Source organism: Octopus bimaculoides, chromosome 2, assembly GCF_001194135.2.
Source record: "Octopus bimaculoides isolate UCB-OBI-ISO-001 chromosome 2, ASM119413v2, whole genome shotgun sequence".
In the NCBI taxonomy this organism is placed as follows: domain Eukaryota; kingdom Metazoa; phylum Mollusca; class Cephalopoda; order Octopoda; family Octopodidae; genus Octopus; species Octopus bimaculoides.
In genome coordinates, this window is record NC_068982.1 from 155,708,226 (window position 1) to 155,733,699 (window position 25,474).

Genomic DNA, 25,474 nt, shown 5'->3' on the forward strand with positions numbered 1-25,474 from the left:
ATATATATATATATATATATATATATATATAACTTGCCCTTGTGCAAGGCGGTCGAGTGTGATTTGGATGTTATACTTTGAATGCCAGATGGCTGCGTAGAGTGGGGTTAGCAACAGAACTTTTAAAAACTTCTCAAATTTAATGTATTTCTGGACCATTGAGCAGTTCGTGGCTTTTATTATTTTTTTGCATGACTTTTGTAATTTTTGCTTACATTGGCATGACCAGAAATAGAAGTATAAGTGGGGCAGGGGGTAGTTGCGCGGGATATTTTTAAATGCAAGCTATACATGTGAGCTGTGGGTAGATGTAATAAAAAAAATATATAAAAAGCAGGGAATTACAAAAAGAAATTGAATAGAAGTTCACTTGGCTCGTGCACGTTAGGGTTTTTCTCTCTCTGAAAAGTTAGATAGGGAATATAAAAGCATAATGTACCTTATATACTGATTGGGATAAGAGACTTTCTAGTTCTGAAACCAATATTCGCTAACAATACGTTAAAAACAAAACGTTCATCTTGAAAGTATAAGTGATGTCCAATATGAATCATACAGGATCGATCGAAGTTATTACTCACCATTTTCCCGTGTAGAGCACAAAATAAATTATTCCACAATATTAATCCCTTAAATAGTTCGGACTATTTTTTTTTTAAACCGTAAAAGTGAAGTGTGAATTCAAGTTATACCTAAACAAGTACTTTGACACTTCTAATGATAACTAAATTAAACTTAATTACTAATGAAACAGGACAGCGACTGAATAGAAGCGGGTTTTTTTTTTATATAAGCGTTCCCATACAAGTACAATAATAGAGAACTAATTGACGATAATAACACATGTGACATGTAGGAAGAGTGATTGTCGTATTAGTACAACTGATAAATGGTTATCTTTAACTGTTGAGATTAAATATGGACTATTATTTCCACCCAACTTCTACAGTTTAAAAAAAAAAAAAATGAATAACTTTACCTGCAGTAACTATATTTCGTTTGATAAGAAACTGTTACTTTAGAAATAAAAGTTTTATTTCAAAAAGGGAGATCTTTCGCTTTAGGGACGTTTAAGTAGAGATGGAACCCCCCAGCTCATCACCAATATGGGGGATGTGCATAAAATGGCCTATACTTATATAGTTAAACGAAAGCGTTCAAGTCATCAGTTCTATCTTTTTATATCGTAAACAATACTGTTCAATATAACCTTCCTTATTTTATTTTTCTTAAAGACGGTAGGATGTGATTTGAGTGATTGCTGTTTCTAGCATGCACGGCTTGCATTCTATTACTATTTGAGTTGACTAAATTCATAGAACCCACAGTATATAACTGGTACTTATTTACTAACAGTGGTACGATGAAAAGGTACAGCGAATCGAGACAGCAACTTAAGAATCAGTTGGTACTTTTTTTTTTTTTAAAGTTCAATAGATTTAACGAAAAGAAGGATTTATTTCTTTTCCAGTCTCGCAAGTTTACAAAATGAACTAAAACAAATGAGCAACTAGTGTAAACAAATAAACTCCTACAAGTTAAGAGTCAACAAATGTCTGTCTTGCAAACTATAAGCAAACCTTATAGTCAGTTGTGTACTAAATATATACAATATGACAGGATATCACATGCCAGTGAGTTGAAAACTTTCGATCAGCTGAGATTATTTCAGCAATTAGTAGTCTAAAACTCCATCGATGGAAAGCTGTTTAAAGATCTAAAATACAAATATGGGAAATAAATCCAATAAGATCAGCTGATCAAAATTTTCGGGCCAGTGTTTCTGATTTGTGGTGGTTGTGGTAGCTGAGAGGATTAAACGAAGTGGACAAATTGTTTAGTTAATTTCAGACGCTTTAAAGGCCAGTACTATGGCGAAGAAAGAAGTATGTGGATGCAAATTTTATTTTGTCTTCTCATAAACTATGAGAGAGAAGGGGTAAAAAAAAAAAATTCAAAAAAATCTGAGTCAAACTGAACAGATCCAAAATTTCACTATTTTTATCAGTTTGAGAACAGTTGTTTTAGACAATACATCTTGAAATGGCTCCGGTCTTTAAAGCTAAATAGTGGCTCAATGAACTTGTTTAGGCATTACAATCTTGATATTCACATTCAGCGCCACTGCACATTAACTTACCAAGTGAGTAGATTTCACCGAGGAGGCCTAATAAGACCGAAACATATCCGGTGGTCGATCAGTTACTTTTATGACCAGATCCACTCCAATCTACTTTCTTCAGAAATTACTATAAATTGATCTTGCCGAGTGCTTTTTTATCAACATTTTAAACATTCCTTGATGGAATTTTTGTTTTACTAATTACTTGGAGAATCTTAGTTGATCGTATTGCATAGGTAAAGAATACGTTACATCACCCGTTTTCGGCGTAACAAAAACCTTAACACCGAGTGTACGTATTCTTTATTTTCGCCATACACACACACACACACACACACACACACATTAACGAGAGAACCCCTAAGTGGTCGTTCAGCTTCCTAGAAATAGCTGTGAAATCTCCCTCAACTCACATCCTACAATCTTAAACTAGGGAACACTGAAGCCAACAAAGAAGCCTCTCTGTGGTGGCTCGTCGTGCTAGAAATAACAGCCAAATATCCATATTAAAACCAAAATTCGGACACGTTGTACAATATAATTTTGGATATGTGTAAAAACAGAATAGCCGAAACTGCAACGTCATTGATCATAAATCTTGAATAGAACTGACAGGAGGATAAACAACGTCATTTTTGAAATAATACCTTTGATCATGGGTCTGCTCGGTCACAGTTGACTTGGGGCTGGCTAAACGACATCTACGCCGTCAAGATGAAAGTGGTTTGGCAGTTTTTGTTTTCCGTTAGAAAAATGAAGACTAAAAAAATACCAAGAAAATCTATTAGAATAGGCAATATGAGCTATGGCGTTCATCCCTCCTTCAGGGATAAATAGTAATGGATATGAAACGAGATAAATAACTTACAAACTAGAAGTGAAAAACTGGGCTGGTTACAAGTTGTTTATCAATGTACTAAAGGTACACACACACTACAACACACTCGCACGTGTGTGCGCGTATTCGTTATTTCATACATTTCTTTCAAGAATCTGACTATTAAATTTGACAGTGTTGTGATTATGTATTTATTATTGGACTATTGTATTTGCAGGATTAGGTGGTATTTTATAAGCTGATTCAATTTTCAATTATAATTTTACTAGACATGGACTACAAGCCCACGGGGAAGCTTGCTTCTATGTAGTAGCACGACGTGGTAGAAATAGTAACTAAATCTCCCTCAAATCACACCAACCACATTGAAAGGGAAGAATATGTAGTTGGATAATAAGTTGTCCAAGAGACGCAATAATCGAGAGAATGATGGGACAAACAGATTAGATTAAAAGTTCAGTTTTCAAGAAGTGCAAAAAGCAGTCTGTGACAATTTGAGTGAAAGCAAGTAAAAGAATTGTAGCGTCATCACTAAATAACAAATTAGAAACACTACAGAGTGATTGTGGTCACTGTAACAAATTATAAACACTACGGAGTGATTGTGGTCACTTAGAAATAGCAGCCAAATATCCAACTCACGTGGTTATAAAAAAAGGAAAAGACATTGAGATATGTACTCATAGATACAACATGCTTAAAAAAACGGTATAGTCATGGCTGGAATGCCTTTGATCAAAAAGTCACTCGACCATGGTGATAAATAACAACATAAACAATCTTCCTAGCTATATCAATGAAATATTAGCGGAATTTCGGATTAGGAATCCCGTATTCTCCTCATTGAGATTTCTAATCTGAAACTCCGTCGTAATATAACTGAAAAAAGAAAAAGTTTTTTTGGAATACCTGATGTTGGTAAGCCCAATATCAGTAAAGTGATAGAAACAATTCGATCAAATGTACCCTCCGATCAAATGTCAGGACTTGTGCCTATGCAAGAAATTATTATTGCTTAAAAGTTACTTTAGAGCAACAGCAACTGACTGTAAAATAATTTAGCGAAGTATTTTCTGTAATTGCTTCAAAAGTCAGATCTTCTAGAAAGATCGCAGACAAAACGAAAAAAGCAGCCGAAAAGTAATGATATTAGAATAGTATTAAAATGGATCTTTAGTTTAAAACAAAAATATTTAAACTTAGAAAGCTATTTTGTGTAGGAAGGGGAATAAAATAATTATTAGAAAGATTAAAAAAAAATATATGCGCTCGTATCTCTAAGGTAACGGGGAATAAACGTATTGGAAAATATAGTTGAGTGGTGTGTGAAATATTAAAACAACATAAATGTGATGGGAGTGTTTATCTGAGAGAAGGAAACACGTTGCAAGAATCTTTGAATCCGACACTGGAATTGGCAGAGTAAATTAACAATTTATATATATATTTATCATATATCAATAATATTGATTATGAATACAAGAATTAAACAATCAAATAAGTATACTATATATATATGCATATAAATAAATAATCACTCACCAGGCATTGCTACCTTCTAATAATCATTTTATCTTTCTGAGTTTTCATAGTAGCATTTCATATTTCTGACTTTTTAAAAGGGGAGGGGACGACAGAAGAATTGTCTCTGTAACCTTTGACCTCATTATGTCATGCGAGAGGATGTCGGGAAATAAATTCTATGTCCGTTATACTACAGAATTGAGGGAGGGGGGAAATATTTTTTCTTAAAATTAATAAACGAATAAATTTTTTTCCAGTTTTATTTATCTATTAAAATTTTTTTTCGTATAATATAAACATAAAACAAAAAATAAATATCTGTTTCGAGATGTATAGCAGTAAGTTAATTGCTAGCAGTCAATTTACGTTTCAGTGCTCGGGAAGTGTCGTCATTTTCTAACTGCACATCTGCAATCCTGCTCTTTCTCTCTCTCTGACCTTCAAGTTCGTAGAGGCAACATCGTTGGCAGTCGTAAGGTTGGTGATTTCATCTCTCTCTCTCTCTTTCTAGTATACTCTTCACTTTTAAATATATTTCCTTCCGTCACATTTTCATACTTGTATTTTCATTGAAAGCTTCTTTCTCATCTTATCATGTTTTACAAAATTTAACCATGACACTGATTGTGACGATAGAACCATGTGAAGGTCTGTCTTGTTAGCTTAAGAAAGCGTCAGCCATTGTTCGTGTCCTTCCTTCATTTCTATCATTGATCAGCTTTTATCACTAGACGTGCATGATTTTGGGTGTGAAAAAACACATTTATCTTGTAAAATGTAATTATTAATACTTCCAGCCACATTGACACTTCACTAGTTTTCATTTAAATCAATGTCTGCTTTACATTTACAAACTAACCTCTTGTCTCTTCATATCTCTGAGACCTGGAACTTCATTTATAATATTGCATACACCGCACATAAACACAAGAATTATTTAAAAATATGCTTTCTTTTTAAAGTTTCTGATAATAAACTAAAATTTCTGCGTCCAGAAACATCCATTTCATGTAAAAATTCTCTAATGAAATGTTATACAAAAACATTAAAAGAAAATTTTAATGAAAGATGGCCAAATATTTTGTATTAAATGATGCTAAGTGTTTTATTTTTCTGAGCAATGTCATATTGAATATCTTCAGAGAAACGTTTAATTTGGCCATCTAGTCTTTTTTCTTATTTGGAATTAAAAATCGCAGAACTGAATAAATATTCCGTGGAATAAGTGGATGGAGGAGAGAATTGGTTGAGTGTTAGATGTACTTTTAGATTGGATTTCATGATAGCACTATATTAAAGAATGTGGAATATTTCATGGTGAAAGATACAGGTTTCTGCTCACATACATAACACGCATGTATTATATATTAGCACACGTGTATGTACATATTAACATATACATAACATTAACACACATTCGTGCGTACATAGCATTAAAACATACATCCTATGCATATTATTCCCTATTTTCGACATTAGAAATTCAGAGCCATATATATATATATGACAGAGAAAGGCAAAAAAAAATTTTGTTTAGCTGGGTCGAACCCCCTTTCTTAGTTTGTTCTAAGTCAGTCTTGAACTGAGAGTTATGAAATGCATTCTAGCCATCATCACACCATCCCAGATGTACGTCCTGGGCTACGTTACTCAATGTGTCCTTTACTAAGAGATGAGGATGTGACTTGAAGGATATTTGACTGTTATTCCTAGCACCTCGTTCGACGGCATACAGGCTTCCCTCATTGGCTCGTTCATATAGCAGATACGCTCTTACTCTATTTATATATTGTCTGATTTAACTATATACGCGTGTCTGTATGTGAATATATATATATATATATATATATATATATATATATATATATATAAATACTCGTATATACAAACAAAAAAAAAGAAAAAATGTGTGCAAAAATCTGTCAGTGCTCTTGGGTTGTCTTATGCCTGTTACTCCTTGTCTCAAGGACACATCGGACACAGTTTTTGAAGCACTGTGCATACCTTGAATCTCTCTTTCACTCCTTCATTTCCTATCAATCTCTTCTACGTTGGGGCTTTACACTTTCTGCTAACTATTCTTCTGTTTACCAGCCCCTTTTATGATGAATGCGGGGTATAAAAGGTTTTAAGACGTCTACCGATACTGTATTCCGTGTGAAATTGGAGATGCATTTGAAACAACCTTTGATGAAAATCGATATTTCTGACTACAGAGGTTATTCTTTAAGGTAATTCAAAACACAGCTAATATCTAAATTTACCTGAATGAATATTGTTTGGAATATAAATTGATTGGTAGGCAAGAGGTCACACCCTCCCTTTCGTTTTAGTCTTTGTGTAACCCGAGGTCGACACTAATCAAATAAATCTTTGATTAATGGTGTGTCAGTTGTGACCATCTCATCGGTTTGTTTCTCCAGGACTGCATTGCCGAATGTATCCTTTCTCTTTTTGGACGGTAGAATGTGTGATTTGAGAGAAATTGGCTGCAGTTTCGATCATCAATGTGGATGTTCCCTCGTTGATTCTCTTATATAAGACGATATTCTTTCGTCTAGAACAGTTTTCAAGATATAGGAAAGGTTATATTTCTGGAATGTAGGAATAGGCTTGGTTGTAAAACCCGGAATTATTAATTTTCATTCAATGAGACCATGAGAAGAACCAAAAATATTGGTACATTTATATTTTTTTCAGCTAATGCAGTGATCAATAACTGCCAATTCGATTTAATTTTTTACTAATCTCTCTTAATGTATGGAAATGTAAAACTGGCGTTAGCTGGGTTTTAAAAAAGATTTTCTTTCATATTGCTTCATTTTCCGAGATCCGTTTTCCTGCTTTGCCGTGACCTGAAGGTAAAGACCAAGCACTTAAATGTGGGTTCCTAATAGATTTTGAATGTCCTGTTTCTTAGTAAGCTGTTGTGCCCTTGGTTTGTATGAGAGAGCAGCTGAAGTTAGAAATAGCTGCTTCTGTAGTTGCACGTGCAGGTTCCAACATTAGCGTTTTGACCTTTATTAATGTTGCTTGTTAAGATATTGATGCTAGATGAAATAATGGCTGTTGAGTTTGTTACTACTACTGGTGGTGATGTAAGTGGGGCAGGAAGTCTTCGAAACTGACGACACTCAATGAAAGAACAATCTACAATTCTACTACTACTCCTATACATTTAGTTTGCTTATTGGTTATTGTACCAACCATCAACTCCTGTGTTCACTCTACTGAACGTGGTCATTATATTTAATTATCCTTCAACATAATTCTAGGATTTAAATGTGTATATTTACTACCTGACCTACTGCGTTTGTTGTCTCATTTGACCTTTTTGTTCGGTGAAAGCAACACCTTTTACAGAAGGTTATTTGTCTCTACACCATTACTTAGAAAATAAAGAAGGCTTTACCAGGACGACACGTTTCATTTTTACCTCCGGTTCGTAGAAGTTCAAATAACCGGATTCGGCCAACGTAACTCAGCATTTTAAGTAATTGATTTAAGAAGCAAAAAATTTTCCAGTTATCCTTTTGGATTCTAAAGAATGTTCCTGAAATGTCAAATATAGTGACTCTTTAAAAATCCTATGTTTTGAAATTTATTAATTACTGAATTTTTAACAGTTTAATATATCTCAACTATTATGTCGTGATTTGTTTATTTTTGAAGTAACATAAAAGAATTATTCTTATCAAGTGATGTTTCTTGAAATTCTATGTTGTACTAATTCCATTCTAGGTCACTTTTATGATTTTAATATCATTATCATAAATAAGAGGTTGACGAATCAAAACATCATTTCGAGTAGAATTTAATCTAGTTTTTAAAAAAGTAAACGAAAGAAAATCTATGTTCGTCAAATGCTTTCAATGTCAGTGGTAATATATAGTTCTCTTATTCTGGAAAATTATGGATGTACGGACAAAATGGCTAATTTTATGTTTATGAATATTAAAATACTGAAATTTAATCTGAAAGACAAAAGGGAGCCTCTACGTGATCGATCGACCTGCTGAAAAATAGCAGCCAAATGAATATATTGCTATCTTGAGAATGGAAGGATACAATAGATGTGTAGTCTTAGGAAAATGGGTATGACTGGAGCAATTGCATCAGATCTGATGGATCAGAGCTCATTTGGGTCTGAGTAACAACCTCTTAATGTGCTAATTAGCGTTTAAGCCCTTGAATTAATACTCCTTGTCTCTTCTTAAAAAAACAATGTTTTCCTTTGCAAAGAATGAAGTTAACGTTTAAATAATTTAAATGCCAAATCCTTTATGCTCATATATTGACATTATGATTTTGATTGAATTTTTTCTATTACTTCAATAACTCTCTTATTCTTGATTAAAATATTCTTAGTATACTATTCTATTGGAGATGTGGTTTGTTACCAAAATTATTTCAGTTTTTTGTTACTTGTTGATGCTTAAAAATATCCTTGTTCAAGCTTATAGTTTAATATTGATTCCAGAAAGATAAAAACAAATATAGATTTAGATCTAGATTTCTGAAAGCTGGTCATATTAATACTAAGTTACATATAACCCTGTCAGATCTAAATCATTGGTATTATGCCAGCTTTGTATGCTGCAGCTCTTCTGAATCTTGCAATATTACACAGAACATTATATATCTATAGTTTTCATTCAGAGACCAGCTAATGTGCTCTTTATGAAATAACTATTCTCACTATTTGTATGATCATTATTACCTTTAATTAATTGCTTATTTTATTGGTTTTTAGATTAACATACACTTAATTTTCATTTCTTATCCTAGTCTGATGCTGCTACCATTGATTATATATAATCTGTTTACAAGTACTCTTTTTTTTACAAGATAAATTAATGTTTTTTTGTTTGATTTCAAATTTAAAAAAAATTATTTAACTCTTGACTAACTTGAACTTTGTTTGAAACCTGATATTTGATACTTAATGATGATTATTGTTGTCATGTAATGGTATAAGCTCCATAAAGTTATAAATGTATATATTTTTTATTGCTGGTGTAGTATGTGATCTACATACATGCTTCTAGTATAACTTGTGATCTACATTAGTTCAAATGGTATAGTTTGTGATCTACACCAACTTTTTGATCTACATTTAAAATTCATCCGTTTACTCGACTTTTGGTTAGTTTGGTATATAAACTAAAAAACCTCTTATGATTTAAACACTTTTAGTCCTGATCCCATGGTATACAAATAGTATTCATGTTTCTAGTATGAAATAAAAATAAATAAAAATTTTTATTTTTTAAATGTTTAACTTGCTCCTAATTATAATTGCAAATTTATAACAAAATTTTGGATGTAGATCACAAGCTAGTCTAGATTTAAGTTGCTGTAGATCACACACTACACCAGCACCCATTTTTCTGCTTTGAAAAAAAAAGGAGTCCTTTTCACATACTTCCTGCAAGAACTCTTTGTATTGGTATCACAAACGAAATGAAAATTTTATGTCCTCTCGGAAGTTGTGTTTTTAGCTTTTTCGAATTGAAACATTGACTAAAATGCAATGTGTTTTGTTTTTCAGAAGCTACTAATTTTCTATCATGGCACCTCCATCATATGCTGACCTTGGCAAAAGTTCAAGGGATCTTTTTTCCAAAGGATTTAGTAAGTAGTTTTTAGGGATTATAATTTTTTTTTGTCTTGAAGCTGTTATTAAAATATTTCTCTGTAAATGTGAATTTAATGGTGGCAAAAAGACTTTTATCAAATTTGAAAATTTTCTTGTATAAGAAATTGTTTGAATAGTTGTTTAATAGGAGTGGAGGTAAATTTATTAATCTGGATTAAGGGAAGCATGATTATCTTGCTTCATTTCTCTAAAGTACAAAAAGTTATCATGATCAACGGGCATTATTTTTTAATATTAAAATTAGTGAAATAAATTATTAATGAGAAGATAGTGGGTTTCTTTGAACATATAATGATATTGCAAACAGAAATGTTATCTCTATGGTTCATGTGTGTTTATTTGCACATTAGTATTCAGTCAACACAATTTTATTTGCTTCTGAATTTACCAGCTTGTAGATCCAACAACCATATATATATATATATATAAACAAAACATTCACAAAATGTTGACATTGAAAACTTTCATAAGAGAAGGGTACAACTTTTTGACCTTAGTTATTTAATAGGTATTTCTCTGCAGTTGAAGAATCCCTTTTTAGATGAGAATTATTTTGGTTGTAAATGATGTTGAGTATTTTTTCCAAGAAGCATTAGTTTGCTAACAGTAAAATTGGTGTCTTTGTTAGTGTACAGATTATTAATACTTAGAAACATCAGGACAGAAGTAAGCAGAAATAGCATCATGTATTAGGCTTAAAATATTCTTTCCACATTCCAAGTTCATATTTCATCGCAGTTGACTGATCTGGATTGCGAAATATAAGCTACATAAATTATTTTGAAATAATTTGTTATATAGAAGACACTCCTACTCTAGTTACTTAGTAATATTCTAGTTTGAAGTTAAATGTATTTCGATATTAAAATTTCTATTTTAGTTACTTTTGTATAAATGTTTTATAAATTTATGTAGTTTAATATTACTGCTGAGGACATGCGTAAGCTCACAAGGAATGAAGCCAGTATGCTCCGATGAATGTGTAATGTCTGTGCATACTCGACAGTGTAAGTACCTTGAGAGAAAAGTTGAACCGAAGAAGCATCAGTTGTAGTGTGCAAGAGAGCCGATTGCGCTGGTATGGTCTTGTGGCTAGAATGGATGAGGATAGCTGTGTGAAAAAGTGCCACACCCTAGCGGTTGAGGGTACCTGTGGAAGAGGTAGACCCAGGAAGACCTGGGATGAGGTGGTGAAGCACGACCTTTGAACATTAGGCCTCACCAAGGCAATGACCGAGACCTTTGGAAATATGCTGTGTGTAAGAAAACCCGGCAAGCCAAGTGAGACCATAATCCGAGGCCTCTGCCAGGGGTGTAACCAGCCAACTTAGGCGTACCTTTCCGTCATGGGACACTAAACTCCACTTGCGAAGACCTGTTGACGCAAGTGAAATTGAAATCGAACCAAATTCGACAACTGGCATCCATGCCAACATCTCCTTCATTGGACACTAAACTCTGCTTGCGAAGACCTGTTGGGGCAAGTGAAAGCGAAATCGTGATGGCACCTGTACCACTGGAGCGCTAAGAGCACCGTTCGAGCGTGATCGTTGCTAGAGCAGCTATCTGGCTTCCGTGCCAGTGGCACGTAAATAGCACCATTTGAATGTGATCGTTACCAGTGTCACCTTCCTGGCACTTGTGCTGGTGGCACATGAAAAGACATTCGAGCGAGGTCATTGCCAGTGCTGCTGGACTGGCTCCTGTGCAGGTGGCACATAAAATACACCATTTTGAGCGTGGCCGTTGCCAGTACCTCCTGACTGGCCTTCGTGCCGGTGGCACATAAAAGCACCCACTACACTGAGTGTTAGGAAGGGCATCCAACTGTAGAAACTCTGCCAAATCAGATTGGAGCCTAGTGTAGCCGTCTGGTTCGTCAGTCCTCAGTCAAATCATCCAGCCCATGCTAGCATGGAAAGTGGACGTTAAACGATGATGATTTTCATAGCTGGCACTATTTAAATTTTTATCATGTCCAGTTTTCCATGGTTGAATGGAACTTATTGAGGTGGATTTTCTACAACTGGATTCCCTTCCTGTCGTCAGTCCTAACCTATTTCCAGGCAAGATATTTCCCCATGACCAGGCACTTTTTCATGGACGATTTGAGATAGACATTACCTGCATCATGGTGACACTTGTTTACAACTATCACATGATGTCAAAGCAAGGAGACAATAACCCACTCTCTTCAATTTTTGTTTGCCAAATCCACTTAAAGGCTTTGGTTGGCCTGGGGCTATAGTAGACACTTGCTCAAAGTACCACACAATGAAACTGAATCCAAAACCATGTGGTTGGGATGCAGACTTCTTACCACAGAGCCATATCTGCATCGAACCAGAATTTAAATGCCAGTTTTAATTGTTGCCTTTAGCATGGAAAGCAGACATTAAATCATGACAAATTAAAATATTTTAATTAATACACAAATATCTTAGAGAACCAAATCATAAAAGATATAAGAATATTACATATCAGCTTTTGAAGAATGAGATATGCTGTTAAATCTTAGTTTACTATAATTTATGATAATGATTGGACATATTAGAACTTGTTTTAGGATATCACTTGTAAAAACTTAATCTTTTTATGGTTCATATATTTACATCTGTTAAAGCCAATTGTTTCTAATTTTCCTATATCTAATAAGGATGTTCTTATGTCTTAAAGTATTCAATGGTCATAGAAGACCTTACTAGTTGATAGCTAACTGCTTACTTCACTTCAGTGTTCTTTAGTTCTTGCATATAGTTGTCTGCAAACTGTTTCACAACTGCAGACAATGGTTGTGAGGTTAAGATACTGATCTACTGACATAGAGGTTCAGTTGTTAGTACTATCACTGTGTTATGCTTCAAGCTTTTAATTTATCATTGTGGACTTTAAACTGTAAAAAATATTGCTTCAATTGGTAAACCATTCCATCCTGAAAAGTTAATACAACAGCAAGTCTTTAATAATCTGGAACTTTAAAGAAAATATGTCATTTCTTTTTTTTTTCTTTTTGATCAGTTTTACATTTAAGAAATTTGTTTGATATTATTAATTCACATTTTGGAGCACTGTTTGTTTATCTCAAGATTTAATGTAATTTAACAATTGCATTTGTTTTTTTATTTCAGATTATGGATTTTTTAAATTGGAATGCAAAACAAAAACATCAAAAGGAGTGTCCCTTACGACTAGTGGAAGTTCTAACAGTGAATCAGGGAAAGTTAATGGCAGTCTAGAGACCAAATACAAATGGGAGGAGTATGGTTAGTATATTTGTCTGTCTTTTTCTTTGTGAATTTCTAGTTCAAATCCTTCCCAGGTTGACTTCTTCATACTTCCAAGTTCAATAAAACAATTTCAAGTCAAATAGTGAAGTAAACCTTATCAGCTGTATGCTTCCTCTTAAATTTGTAACTTGGTAGTAAAAATCTTTATTGAAAGTAAATTAATCTACAGATATTGAGTAAACTAATATTTTAGACAATATTTTACTATTGTAAGTTGTGTGCACTAAATGTCATCCAGTATTTAATTACATCTCTTGATATTCAGGGATTAATTTTACTAGTGCTAACATTTTCAGCACGACCTGAGTAGAAAAATTGAAAAAAAAAAAAAATTTTCCCAGTAGAAATAGATGGCTTGCAGGAGAATTGTCTGTATATATTGCTAAATAAAATTTCTGCATAGTTGCAACTGATGCCTCTAAGAGCTATGAAATTTAGTCTTTCTTTTTTTTCTTTCTTTTTTTTAAAATAATTTTTTTTTTTCAAGTTTTAAGTTCAATATTGTATTTTGTTCTTGATGTTTCACTAAAGTATTAGCTCATTGAAGGATTGTTAAGTGTATAGATTCTAAATACCTTCAATAACTGGTATGAATTTCTTGGAAATTTTGATGTTTTCAGAACTTTTGAAATGGATAAACATTAATTGAAAAGAGCGCTTATTTGCTATTCTTGTGTTTAGGTATGACATTTTCTGAAAAATGGAACACTGACAACATCTTGGCTACAGAAATCACTGTTGAAGACCAAATTGCTAAGGGATTAAAAGTTTCCTTTGATACATCATTTGCTCCTCAGACTGGGTATGTAATTTTACTTTTGATCTAATTTGGTTAGGTATTATGTATTAACTTCACTGTCCTCTTATAAACATTGCTCCGTATAACATCACCAGTCACTGCTCAATAAACTCCTTCATGCAAATATCAGTGATATACAACCTCCCAGACTTGCAGTTATGAATAGAAACCTTGCAAAGTTTCTGCAGTGGGATAAGACAGCCTAATCTCATTAACAATGCCAAGAGTCTGTATCAAGGAAGCAGTCTTGCAACACTACACCTTCCTTACTCAAGAGCAATATACTTAAAATTGTTAAGGTACCCACTCTTGTGTGAAAACTGCTTCAAAAAGGGCTAAACTTTTCTTTACAATCAGAAATATGGTAACTGACCCTCTGCAAATGTCATGTAAGAACCATATTCAAGTAATATGTAAGTGTGGCTGATCAAACTGAACACAATGCCCCCGGGTATTATGCATTAACATGCTTGCCCACTGACATTGCCCTTTCTTCTAGTTTCTGCTCCAAATAAACCAGCATCTGTGTACTGCTTCCACCCAATTGCACTTGATACACTTCAAACAATTCTTCCCTAATTCTTTTTCTCCAGAACTGCAAATTTTTGGAACTTTCTTTCTACCCATGTGTTTCCTACATAAATAGGTCCTCTGTATGTACTGCATTGACCTCATTAGTTTGGGAGGGGCTTACAAAAGTCCTGGGCATTACAATTCCCTCTTCCATTTCAATTTAAATATTAAAGAATATTTGAACTTTAATGCAAGTATAGCCTCAAATAACCTATCCAATTTGTTACATTCAACCTTCATTTACTTGTATCAGTCTACTCCTTATTTGGTCTAGTGGTTAGGTTGTTGGGCACATAATTGAGGTGAGTTTGATTCCTGGACCAGACAGCAGTGCATTGTATTCTTGAGCAAAATTCTTTTGTGTTACTCTGGTGTACTCAGCTGAGTACTGATGCAGCCTGCTCTTTCTCCAGCTGTCATATTTTGTGAATGGCTCTGCTGAGTCAATGGTGGGAGAACTGATTGTGTGTCTGTCTGTTCATGACAACATTGGTACACCTAAAGTTATTAGTGAAAGCATGATGCTTCCTACTAAGTCATGCCTTGAAAGTGACAGCTGATTTTTTGTTTTTTAGATTTACTCTTTAATAGGCTTTGCATTTTAGCAAAGTGACAAACACTTTTTTCTATCCATTATTATGTTTTAGATAACCCACAGATGGAATATACTAGATGTTATCAATCCTATTGAGAAAATTTACTCTAAAATGTTTAATTTATTAAAGTTGCTCAGTATAATGTGTTGTCACTTACATATGTTGAATTAAAAATTAGCTGTAGAATAAAGTCATGTAATATATTTAGAATATATATCTTTTAATGTGTTAGGGCATTATATCAGGAAATATAGCTGTTACATTAGTTATGTATATGTAATATATTTAGAACTTATATATCCTTTAATGTGTTAGGGCATTTGTCAGGAAATATATAGCTGTTACATTAGTAATCTGGCTGTCATTGGTTCTCTTTGAGATATGGTATAATGTAAGTTATTGGTAGTCTACTACAGAGCTATTGTTGTAACCTAAGAATATTTAAATATCTGTTTATATACTGTATAAAGAAAAAATTAAACAAAAAAATGAAATGAGTAATATTGAAATTTTGTATAAACAATGAAAACTGATTAAATGTTTGCAATTTTTTTTTCTTTTTTTTTTCAGTAAAAGAAGCGGTAAAATCAAAACTGGTTACAAAAATGATTATATCAATGGTGGTGTGGATGTTGACTTTGAATTTGCAGGACCTACAGTCCATGGTGCTTTAGTACTAGGGTAATGAAATATAATTTAATCTGTCTTCTCTGTATTTAAATATATTTTCATGTGCCATTTGAACCATTCCAGTCTGGCATTCACTATTGTTACATCACCCAGCTTATCTTAGAAGATTTTAAAAGCTTGTGGACACTATCCTACTTTTTACTTTTGTGCTAACCTTAATTTCTATAAATCAAGTGCTAATAAAACAAACCTCTAAATCAAAAAACAAGCCATAAAAATTTGATTTATTTGAAGGTTTGTTTTTATTAGCACTTGATGAATCTATAGTTTTCTTAATGCATTTATGACTGTTTATTTCTCTTCAGAATTCACTACCTGTGGTTTAATTTTCAGAATTACCATATTCAAAGTTAAGGAAATCACTATCATCATCATCATCATCATCGTTTAACGTCCACTTTCCATGCTAGCATGGGTTGGACGATTTGACTGAGGACTGGTGGACCAGGTGGCTACACCAGGCTCCAATCTGATTTGGCAGAGTTTCTACAGCTGGATGCCCTTCCTATCGCCAACCACACCGAGTTTCATGCCAGCATGCATTGGATACTTTGATGGGCTCTGATGAATCTTAGGACTATGATCCAGTGCCTCTTTGGCATGGTTTCTACAGCTTGATACCTTTTCTAATTCCGATCACTTCAGTGTGTACTCAGTGCCTTTTTTTTTTCTTTGTGTTACTAGCACTCATGAGGTCGCCATGTAGCTTGCATGACTATAAGTGTTGAATGGGGAGGGGAAACTTAAGAGAATGAGTAGAGGTGAGTAAAGTATGAGAGAAAAGGAGCAGAGCAGGGTTCATGTTGAAGAGGAGCTACATGATTATTCATGTGGAGAAGGTGGGGTGTGGAGCTGGAAAGTGATATAAGTAACGAGCAGAGGGGAAGTAATAAAGATCTTCTGTAAACTCAAATTCATGTGCAAATGGCATAGTATATAGTGTTTTAGTGAAATCATTGTCACTAATGCAGTAATAGAATTTAAATATTTTTGCTTTTGAATATGAATAAACTTGAGCAGTCTCAAGTGCTTAGGCATCAAGGAATAGGTAATGAGTTGGCTACACTTTGTATAATGGAAAATTAGCTTCATATATAGTAAAAAAAAAAAAAAAATTTTATCAAGTTATAAAGCCACTTTTTAGTATTTAGATGAAGTACATTTTCAACTAACAGAAACATGTATGTACGGCACTTATCTTTTAGGTTAAGCTAACAATACTTAATCATTTATCTACTCTTAACATTTTCCACCTGTAATATATGCTGTTGCTTTCAATTTTTCTGTTATTATATATTATATAACTTGCTCTCTGTTTACAGATACATGGGATGGTTAGCTGGTTATCAGATGTCTTTTGATACGTCTAAGTCCAAGCTTTCTCGTAGTAATTTTGCAGTTGGATATTCTGCTGGTGACTTCACTCTGCATACGAATGTGTAAGTTTTATCTTTTGTGTCTCTTATGTAACTAGGGTGTTGTAAGATTGCAAACCAAGATGAGACCTACAAATTTGAATGGTTTTATAGAATTAAAGCGAATGTTAGATATGCAGTATTAATCAACAAGTGAGCTGAGAAAGTGTTGCATGAGCATGTAAAGGAAATGCATGTTGAGTGTTTCTGGGATATTGAGTTAAAAGGCCATATGACTAGATCTTGTAACCTACAATGGAATTCTGTTTTAGTATTGCCTGCTTAATCTCCTAAACTTGGATCCTGAGAATTCATAACAATTGTGAAAAAAGTCTTAGTGCTTAAAAGATTAACACTGAGCCAGTATGGTGGTTGTCATCTTCAAAAGAGGAAACTTGTATTTTTAGTTTATAATTTTATGGAAAAACAAAAGGGAGAAATATTTTTCTACCCATTTTTATAGTGCTGTACTGATCCATATGCTTCTACAATAACAAATTAAGATACTGTATATTTATCCCATAGGATTTAAATCTTAAAAAAAAAAAATCTTGATTTCTTTTTTTTTTTTTTTTTTGTTGGAAACTTTAAGATCCTGTGTAATAAGAAAAATCAGTCTTTTCTGTACAAAAAGTGGTGGCAGTGTATTTTGTTGTTCAGTGTTTTTTTTATAATCTTTTATGATTGCAGTCTTTATAAATTATGCCAAAAAGTACTTTTATGCAAAAGATTGAGTTTATATTAGTTTAAAATGTGATAAACTTGTCTATATCTCTTGTAAGTACTATATTTTGAACAGGTAGCCCATGAATAAATTTCCAAACTATATTGATCATTATTACAGCTTCCAGCTTCATCAGAATAAATGGAGATAGCATGTCTTTTAATATGAAATAGTTGGACAGTATTCTTCATTGAATTACGATTGTTTCAATATTTTGATAATGCATTGTGGGTTCAGTTCTCAGATTGTGTGGTGTGGTGTGTTGTGTTCTTGAGCAAAACACTTCATTTCACATTGTTGTGGTGGGTGGGAGAGTGCCAGAATTGCATGTCAGCAGAAATGCTCTATGGTATATCCTTTGGCTCTCAACATTCTGAGTTCAAATTCCACCTTCTTGGAGAAGGCAATGGAAAATTATTCTAATATTTATCTCGTGTCTAGTCATGGATGGTAGTAGTTCCAGTAGTCTACTTAATGGTGGCAAGGGAGGGTATGAGTTCTCCGAGGTCGTATAGAGAGTGCTAGAGAAGGTTAACAAGCACTTCACCTGTCTGAAGGCAGACCATTATGAGACTGGATATCCTTATTACAAAGTGAATAAGGTGGTGAGCTGGCAGAATTGTTAGCATGCCAGGCGAAACGCTTAGCAGTATTTCCTCTGCTGCTACGTTCTGAGGTCGACTTTGCCTTTCATCCTTTCGGGGTCAATGAAATAAGTACCAGTTACACACTGGGGTCGATCGAATCGGCTCTCCCTTCCCCAAACTTTCAGGCCTTGTGCCTACAGTAGAGAAAGAATTATTACAAAATAAGTGAAAATTGCAATGTATATGTCTTACAATTCTACCTAAATCACTTCCCCCAAACAAATACAACTATCAAATGTTGACAATATAATTGATTAGATTTAAATAAAAATAAGGCAGTTTTCTATATTCAATGCTACTGAGTTATCTTGAAAACATTTTAGAGATGTGCCATATTATGATTAATTTCTATACCTATGTAATTGTTTCTTTCTACAGAAATGATGGAACAGAATTTTGTGGTTCTATTTATCAGCATGTGAACCCCAAACTTGACATTGGTGTTAACTTGTCTTGGACATCCAATAGCAATGTCACTAGGTTTGGTTTAGGTGGTAAATACATCTTGGATTGTGATACTTCAATCTCTGTAAGTATATTTCTGTTTTTTATTAAAAAAAAAAACCCAAATCCATCATGTTCGTGGCTAGGACTATTTCTTTGTTTTCATTGTTTGTATACTTGTTTAAGTATTTTCCTTCAATTTTCTATAATAGCTCGGGAGGAAAATTTTACATGAATTTAGTGGATTTTAAGTGAACATGAACTTCCAACTGTTCAAAGATGATCATATTGAACAATGAATTTCCAGTGATTTAGAGTTTATAAACATCAAACCTAATTCAGTAATTTCTGATTTATGAATGTGTTAAAGATATTGTCTTATCAACATGACTGGAAAAGGGATGAGTTGTGTGTCCTATTACAAGGAAAGTTGGAGTTAGTGCACATATTAAACTGATGAACTAGATATTTAATGTCTTGTTCAAGGCCTATTTTACTAAAATTAAACTAGCAGTATTTTCTCCATTTTCACTTCTCAGGTGATATACATGAATTGAGTTGGTTATATATATAGTGCGCGCGCGCGTGGGTGTGGGCGTGGGCGTGTGCGCATGGGCGTGCGCTGAAAAGTTCCTGGCTTTGGGTAAAAGAGAATACAGGAGGCTCAATTATGATTTTGTTCAACATATTCTCCTCAGATTCACACACTTATTGCAACAACCTTTCAGTTTTTCTAAGCCCTGTAAAAGAACTTGGAAGGTTGCTCCTCCAATGAGGCCTTATGCAATACCCTTTCAGCACTCCCTTGTACACACACATTAGAAAAGTAGATTTTTGTAATCTAAACAAAAAGCTGTAGATTAGACTCGATGAGCATGATTAAAAAGAAAAGTATCTTTTATTTTAAGCATTAGTTTTTTGGAAGGTCTTCAGTTATCTCCTACATTTTCCTTTTATGCTATTAGACTGGCTTTTTAACAGCTAAAGATTTACCTTTATAATTAAAAGAATAACAAGAAAGCAATTTAAAGAACATTTTCTATATCTTTTACAATTTGATGAATTTTTCATGTATGAAAGTAAAAGGATAGTAAAAGTTTTATTTCAACATAGTCAAAGAACACAATTTTAACTACATAATTATTAATAAACAAGGGTAATTGTATGCATTATGTATTTTTTCATTTTTCTGGTTGAATTTTTTTTCTTGTTTAAATAATGCTCTTTGTTTGGATGATATGGATTATCATATCATTTAAGCATGAACAGTCATTTTAGAATGAATCAATTTATATTTTCAGCTATTTAATTGTTTATATTTTTATTTTAATGCAGGCTAAAATTAACAATTCTAGTCAACTTGGACTGGGTTATTCTCAAAAGTTGAGAGATGGTAAGATATATTTTTTTCATAGTTGTGATTATATTGCATAAAGTTGGAAATGATCAAAAATACGAACGCTATATCGGTTTAAGAATTTACAAATGTTCAAATCCTCATATGTCAGCAATTCTTTCATAGATTTTGTCATCTAAAGTTGTTTCATATCTGTCTTTTTTTTGTATAGTTTATCCTGCATACAAGAATAATTTAGTCACCTTTGATTTTAAAGTGTTCTCTTATACAAAGTGATGCAGTTGTTAAAAAAAGAAATGAATTTTCTTAGAAGTGTTGTTTGTCCTTAGTGATTGAATCAGTTGGAATATGAATGGGCTTATGATAATGTATCCCAAGTGACACCAACAGAGATTAGCTATTGAGGGTGCTCTCTGCCCATTTAAGCAATCAGAATGTAAGTTCAAGGTTATATATTGAAAGCATCAAGCTATGTAGGTGCTATACTAATCTCCTGAATGAGATTGCCGTTGATTAGCTCTGGGTTAACCCCAATCAAACAGATCAGTAATCATGCTAATTGTGACTATATCCAATCACTTAGAAAAGGACACATTGAATAATGAGGTCATGCATTAGTGTTGAAGATGATAGGATGTGGTTTGAAGATGATTTGGCTGCTCTTTTTAGCAGTTGAGGGACTCTCACAGAGATTCCCTTGTTGGTTTGAAGTTAGGGTATTGCAGGGAAGTGCTATCCCAATGACTTTCATAAATATAACCAATAAATACTGCAAAGGCTATGCACTGAAAAGACATTTACAGAATCTGTAGACTAATGACCATATGTTGAAAGTAGTTGTCGTAAACTTACCTGGGATAAGATTCAGTTTAGGTTAGAGCCACAGATGTTATACAATTGGGGGAAAATGAGATGTTCTATCAATAGTGAAACTCAGCAATAGAGCTAAGTACTCTATAAGTTGACAAATGCAAAGCTGAGTGGATGCTAAGGAAACTGGTGTAGATTAATAGGTTATCAGAACTGTTGATGTTATATAGGTATACTTTGTCAGGTTTGCCAGCAAATCTATAGAAGAATTACATGTTACAGGGTAGAATAAACTACTCACAACTTAATTGATGTGAGTGATAGTTTGTGATTCTTGGTAAATGGTCTGGTCAATATACTACAAATGGCAGCCTAATCACCCTCTTGTTATCTACTGTCTAAAAAGAGTAAAGACATTGCATATAATGTAATTCTAGGTTTGTTACCAATAAAATAATGGTTGCCTTTTGATCTTGAGCTAAGCAATTAACACTGGAAGTAAGCCAAAGTGTAGTGAGAGTTCAGAGAGCTAATAGCATCAGTCTATCTTTATGCTAAAGGCATGTCCCACATGATGCTGCTGTATGATAGTGAGATATGGATAGTGAATGTAAAAGTCCTATAATAGTTGGAGAGAATTATGGATGTGAAGTGTTGACTTGCCCAAAATGTTGCTCACAAGTGATCTGAGTGGTTATGGAGATGTGTGAAATCTACTGTGGTGGTATGAATGGGCAGTGGATACTATGGAATGCTTTCTAGAGATCAGTTGGAAAAACTGGTATTGTGTAGCCAGTTCAAACATAGTGATAATCATTTCTTTGTCTTGATTTTATGATATCAACAACCATTTTGAATATTATCACTTGTCTAGATGGCACAGTTGAACTTCGTGATTAATTTACCTAAATAGAATTTATCTAATGCAAATAGGACAAAGGGACTGGGTATCAAGTGTGTTGGTTATTGTATATTCGAGCGGCAGCTGAGTGATAAAATATTAGCATTGATGTTAGGAAGGAACATAGATGTGGAAAACCTTGGAAAGGAATAAGCAATTAGTAGTGGCTGACTAGCTTCATTGTAAACAGTTTATTGCTAGAATAGAAAAATACTAAAATGGATCTCAGGTAAGTAAATTGAAGTATATTAAAAGTAAGTTTTGATATGTATGTCATTTAAATACGTTTTCTAAAATTCTAATATTTCTATTTGTTTTAGGTGTTGTATTGACTTTGTCTACTCTGGTGGAAGGCAAAAATTTCAATGCTGGTGGACACAAGCTTGGTTTGGGACTTGAGTTATCTGCATAAGACCAATTTTGTAATGATAGTTCGGTGTTTCTATGTGCATGTTAAGGTGGAGAGCATGGGTCTTTTCCTCTGACCTGCTGTATCATCTCTTCACAAAGGAAAAAGGATTAACAGAAGTTTTTTTTTTTCTTCGATAGGGATTGATCCCACTTTGAATTGGGCTCTTTCCTACAGATTGTCAATGAAAGTTTTTTTTTTCCTCCTAATCCTACAGCTATTTTTGCTGTTGATATAACTCATTAGCAAACAGCAACAACATAGATGTACAAGGGTTAAAAATAGTAGACATTGCTTACTAATGTTATTTCTTTGTAATCTGAAACTTGGCCTCCAATAAACGATTCAGTTTATCCATTGAATTTGGTTTTTCTAATTCATTTACTAAAATATTCACCTTTGCTTTTTTTTTTTTTTTTCCATGGTGAAATTGGGTTGGGAATTTTATAAATTTTCTGAGAATTTTGCTGTTGGGGCTGGCAATCGTGTGTGCATGTGTGTATGCATTTTATTAGTTGGAGATGTTTTTTCTGTTCCTTTATAAACCATAATGGTAAATCTTAATTTTGCATTATGCCCTAATTACTTTACATTAATTATTAAGACCTAAGACCTTTGCCTCTCACCTCCACCCTGTTACAACAGAACCTCAGAATATATACATAGCTGTGAATGGGCTGAAATGTGTCTAAACTATTATGGCAAGCTCTATGTATATTCCTTAAAGCAAAAGGGGGAACTTTGTTTCAATGAATACAAATGAATTAGTATATTAAAATATTTGTTGCATTGATTTAAAGAGTTTTGTGTAATACACCTTCCTCAATGAAAGGAAATCATGTAGTTTAGTGGGTGTAAGATTGAAATAATTGAGCAGTTTGTCAAATGTTTCTGCAACAAGATGTATAGATTTTTAAATGGGATAACAAACATTTTCGAGGGTTTGGATGAAAAGAATGAGAAAAATTGTTTGGTAATTACAACTGAGATTCACTACTTCCATTTAGAGATAATACAATTTTTCTTAATCTGAAATACTTTTTATTCGAAGGGAGTTATTTAAATGTTTCTGTTTGAAAAATGTACTGACTTATTTTTGTTTTTTATCCCTCTGTTTTTTCGAAACCTGCAATGCATTTGAATAAAATTGTTCTAATTATCTTGTTGCTAATTTTGTTCTAATTAGCTTTTGGATTTTTTTTTTCTTTGTGAAATGTTGAAAGGCATTAAGGAATGCTAAAATCTAAATGAGTTAAAAATCTAAGTTAAAAAGATATGAAATTGTGATGGGAATCCCTTTCTAAAGTACGTTGACCCATTCTGTATGGGGAATTCCAGTTGTATTGCCAACTGAATTTTTTTAATTTACTATTTTCAACAATTAGTAGCTGTATCTGCTTAGCTCCAGGTTGACAGCAAACTCAGAAAAATGTTCCAATGATGACAATCTCATCCTTTTGTATATGTTGGGACTGCATGGCTCATTTCCTTTTTAAGTATTTGATTTGAAGCAAGATTTGGCTGCTATTATTTGCAGGAACATACCTCTAATATTACATTCAAATTTTTTATTTTTATAAATTAAAATTTCATTTCCTTCTAAGATAATTGGTCCTAGTAGCTATGAAGTTGTACTGGTATTCTAAGTCACAAAGGTATTGTAAGACCAGGCTTCTGTTGTTTTTAAGTAGATGGAATATGCCTCATCTTTGGAAGCCAACCAATAGGTTAACTAAATTCGTGGTTACGGTTTTGACATTAGTTGATGGTTATGACAAGTTAACTCTCATAGATATCAGCCTAAGCTTGCTGAATAAAGAAACGTTGGTCAACTTGCAGAGCTGAATTCACATCTTGAAAAAGATTGCCAAGATTTTCGAAGGAATGTACATCTGACAAATATTAAGTAATATTCTGCAGCTGGCACAGTTTTTTGTTGGTTTGGGGGAAAGGTTCAAGTTTCTAGGACTGTTAAAAGGGTTTCTGAATGTTTATAGGCATTTGAAACCAGGGTGTAAGGCTAAGATCAGCCAAGCAACATTTACTGTACTACTGGCTGTGTTGGTGGTGGCAGGAAGAGGATACACTTCAATTTCTCTGCAATTGTTTGTATTTTAAACTGACAATTCCAATAATTAAAAGTTAGTTCCTTATATCCATGCTGCCGAGAACTTGGAGCTAACCTTTCCATTGAATTTCAATCTTCAGCAAAATTTTTTCAAATGCTATTAAAATGTTATCTTTAACTAGAGATAGTTCAATGAGGCAGGGTCTTTAGGGTTGGAACAGCATTCTAAAAATGACATGCTTATTGGGAACTGAATTTAGTTTGAAGAGGTTCAATTGTTGATACACCACATAAAGACAACCCACACAGTGGCACATGTAACGAGTTTATTATGATTATTATCAAAACAGTGAGCTGACAGAATCTTTAGTACACCAGGTAAAATGCTGAGCAGCATTTTGGCCATCTTTAATGTTCTGAGTTCAAATACTACTGGGGTCGACTTTACCTTTCATTCTTTTGGGGTTGATAACATAAGTACCAGTCAAATACTGGGGTTGATGTAATTGGCTATTCCTCTCCTCTCCTAAAATTTCAGGCTTTGTGCCTACAGCAGAAATTATTATTATTAAGGTGGCAATCTGGCAGCATCATTAGCAGGCTGGGCAAAA

General features: G+C 33.4%; 2 protein-coding genes across 6 annotated transcripts in view; one reads left to right on the top strand and one right to left on the bottom strand.

Annotated features, from left to right (window-relative positions):
- The window catches only part of LOC106877052 (sphingomyelin synthase-related protein 1), a 36,527-nt gene extending 31,883 nt beyond the window's left edge, over positions 1 to 4,644 (bottom strand). Inside the window, exons 1-2 of one of the 5 annotated variants that reach the window (XM_014925840.2) lie at positions 4,503 to 4,628; positions 2,770 to 2,882 (exon numbers count right to left, since the gene is read on the bottom strand). Coding sequence is in view for 1 of the 5 variants with exons in the window: in XM_014925838.2 (XP_014781324.1) it covers positions 4,503 to 4,509 (7 nt within the window). In the remaining 4 variants the exon portion in view is untranslated. Of the gene's footprint in view, positions 1 to 581; positions 769 to 2,769; positions 2,883 to 4,502 lie in introns of those variants that run through there. The other 4 variants (XM_014925838.2, XM_014925839.2, XM_014925842.2 and 1 more) reach the window with 4 other exon arrangements.
- A 196-nt stretch (positions 4,645 to 4,840) lies between these two features.
- On the top strand, positions 4,841 to 23,157 carry LOC106877054 (voltage-dependent anion-selective channel protein 2). Its single transcript, XM_014925843.2, has 9 exons — positions 4,841 to 4,961; positions 10,036 to 10,118; positions 13,272 to 13,406; positions 14,112 to 14,232; positions 15,969 to 16,079; positions 17,411 to 17,527; positions 19,253 to 19,403; positions 20,654 to 20,711; positions 22,707 to 23,157. The coding sequence occupies exons 2-9, from the start codon at positions 10,055 to 10,057 to the stop codon at positions 22,796 to 22,798; spliced, it is 849 nt and encodes a 282-aa protein (XP_014781329.1). The 5' UTR covers positions 4,841 to 4,961; positions 10,036 to 10,054; the 3' UTR covers positions 22,799 to 23,157.
- The last annotated feature ends 2,317 nt before the right edge of the window (positions 23,158 to 25,474 follow it).

Coding starts and splice junctions, on each gene's coding strand:
- LOC106877054 (XM_014925843.2), top strand. CDS start 10,055: ATGGCACCTCCATCATATGCTGACCTTGGCAAAAGTTCAAGGGATCTT. Junction 13,407..14,111: donor ATACAAATGGGAGGAGTATG/GTTAGTATATTT, acceptor TCTTGTGTTTAG/GTATGACATTTTCTGAAAAA. Junction 14,233..15,968: donor TCATTTGCTCCTCAGACTGG/GTATGTAATTTT, acceptor TTTTTTTTTCAG/TAAAAGAAGCGGTAAAATCA.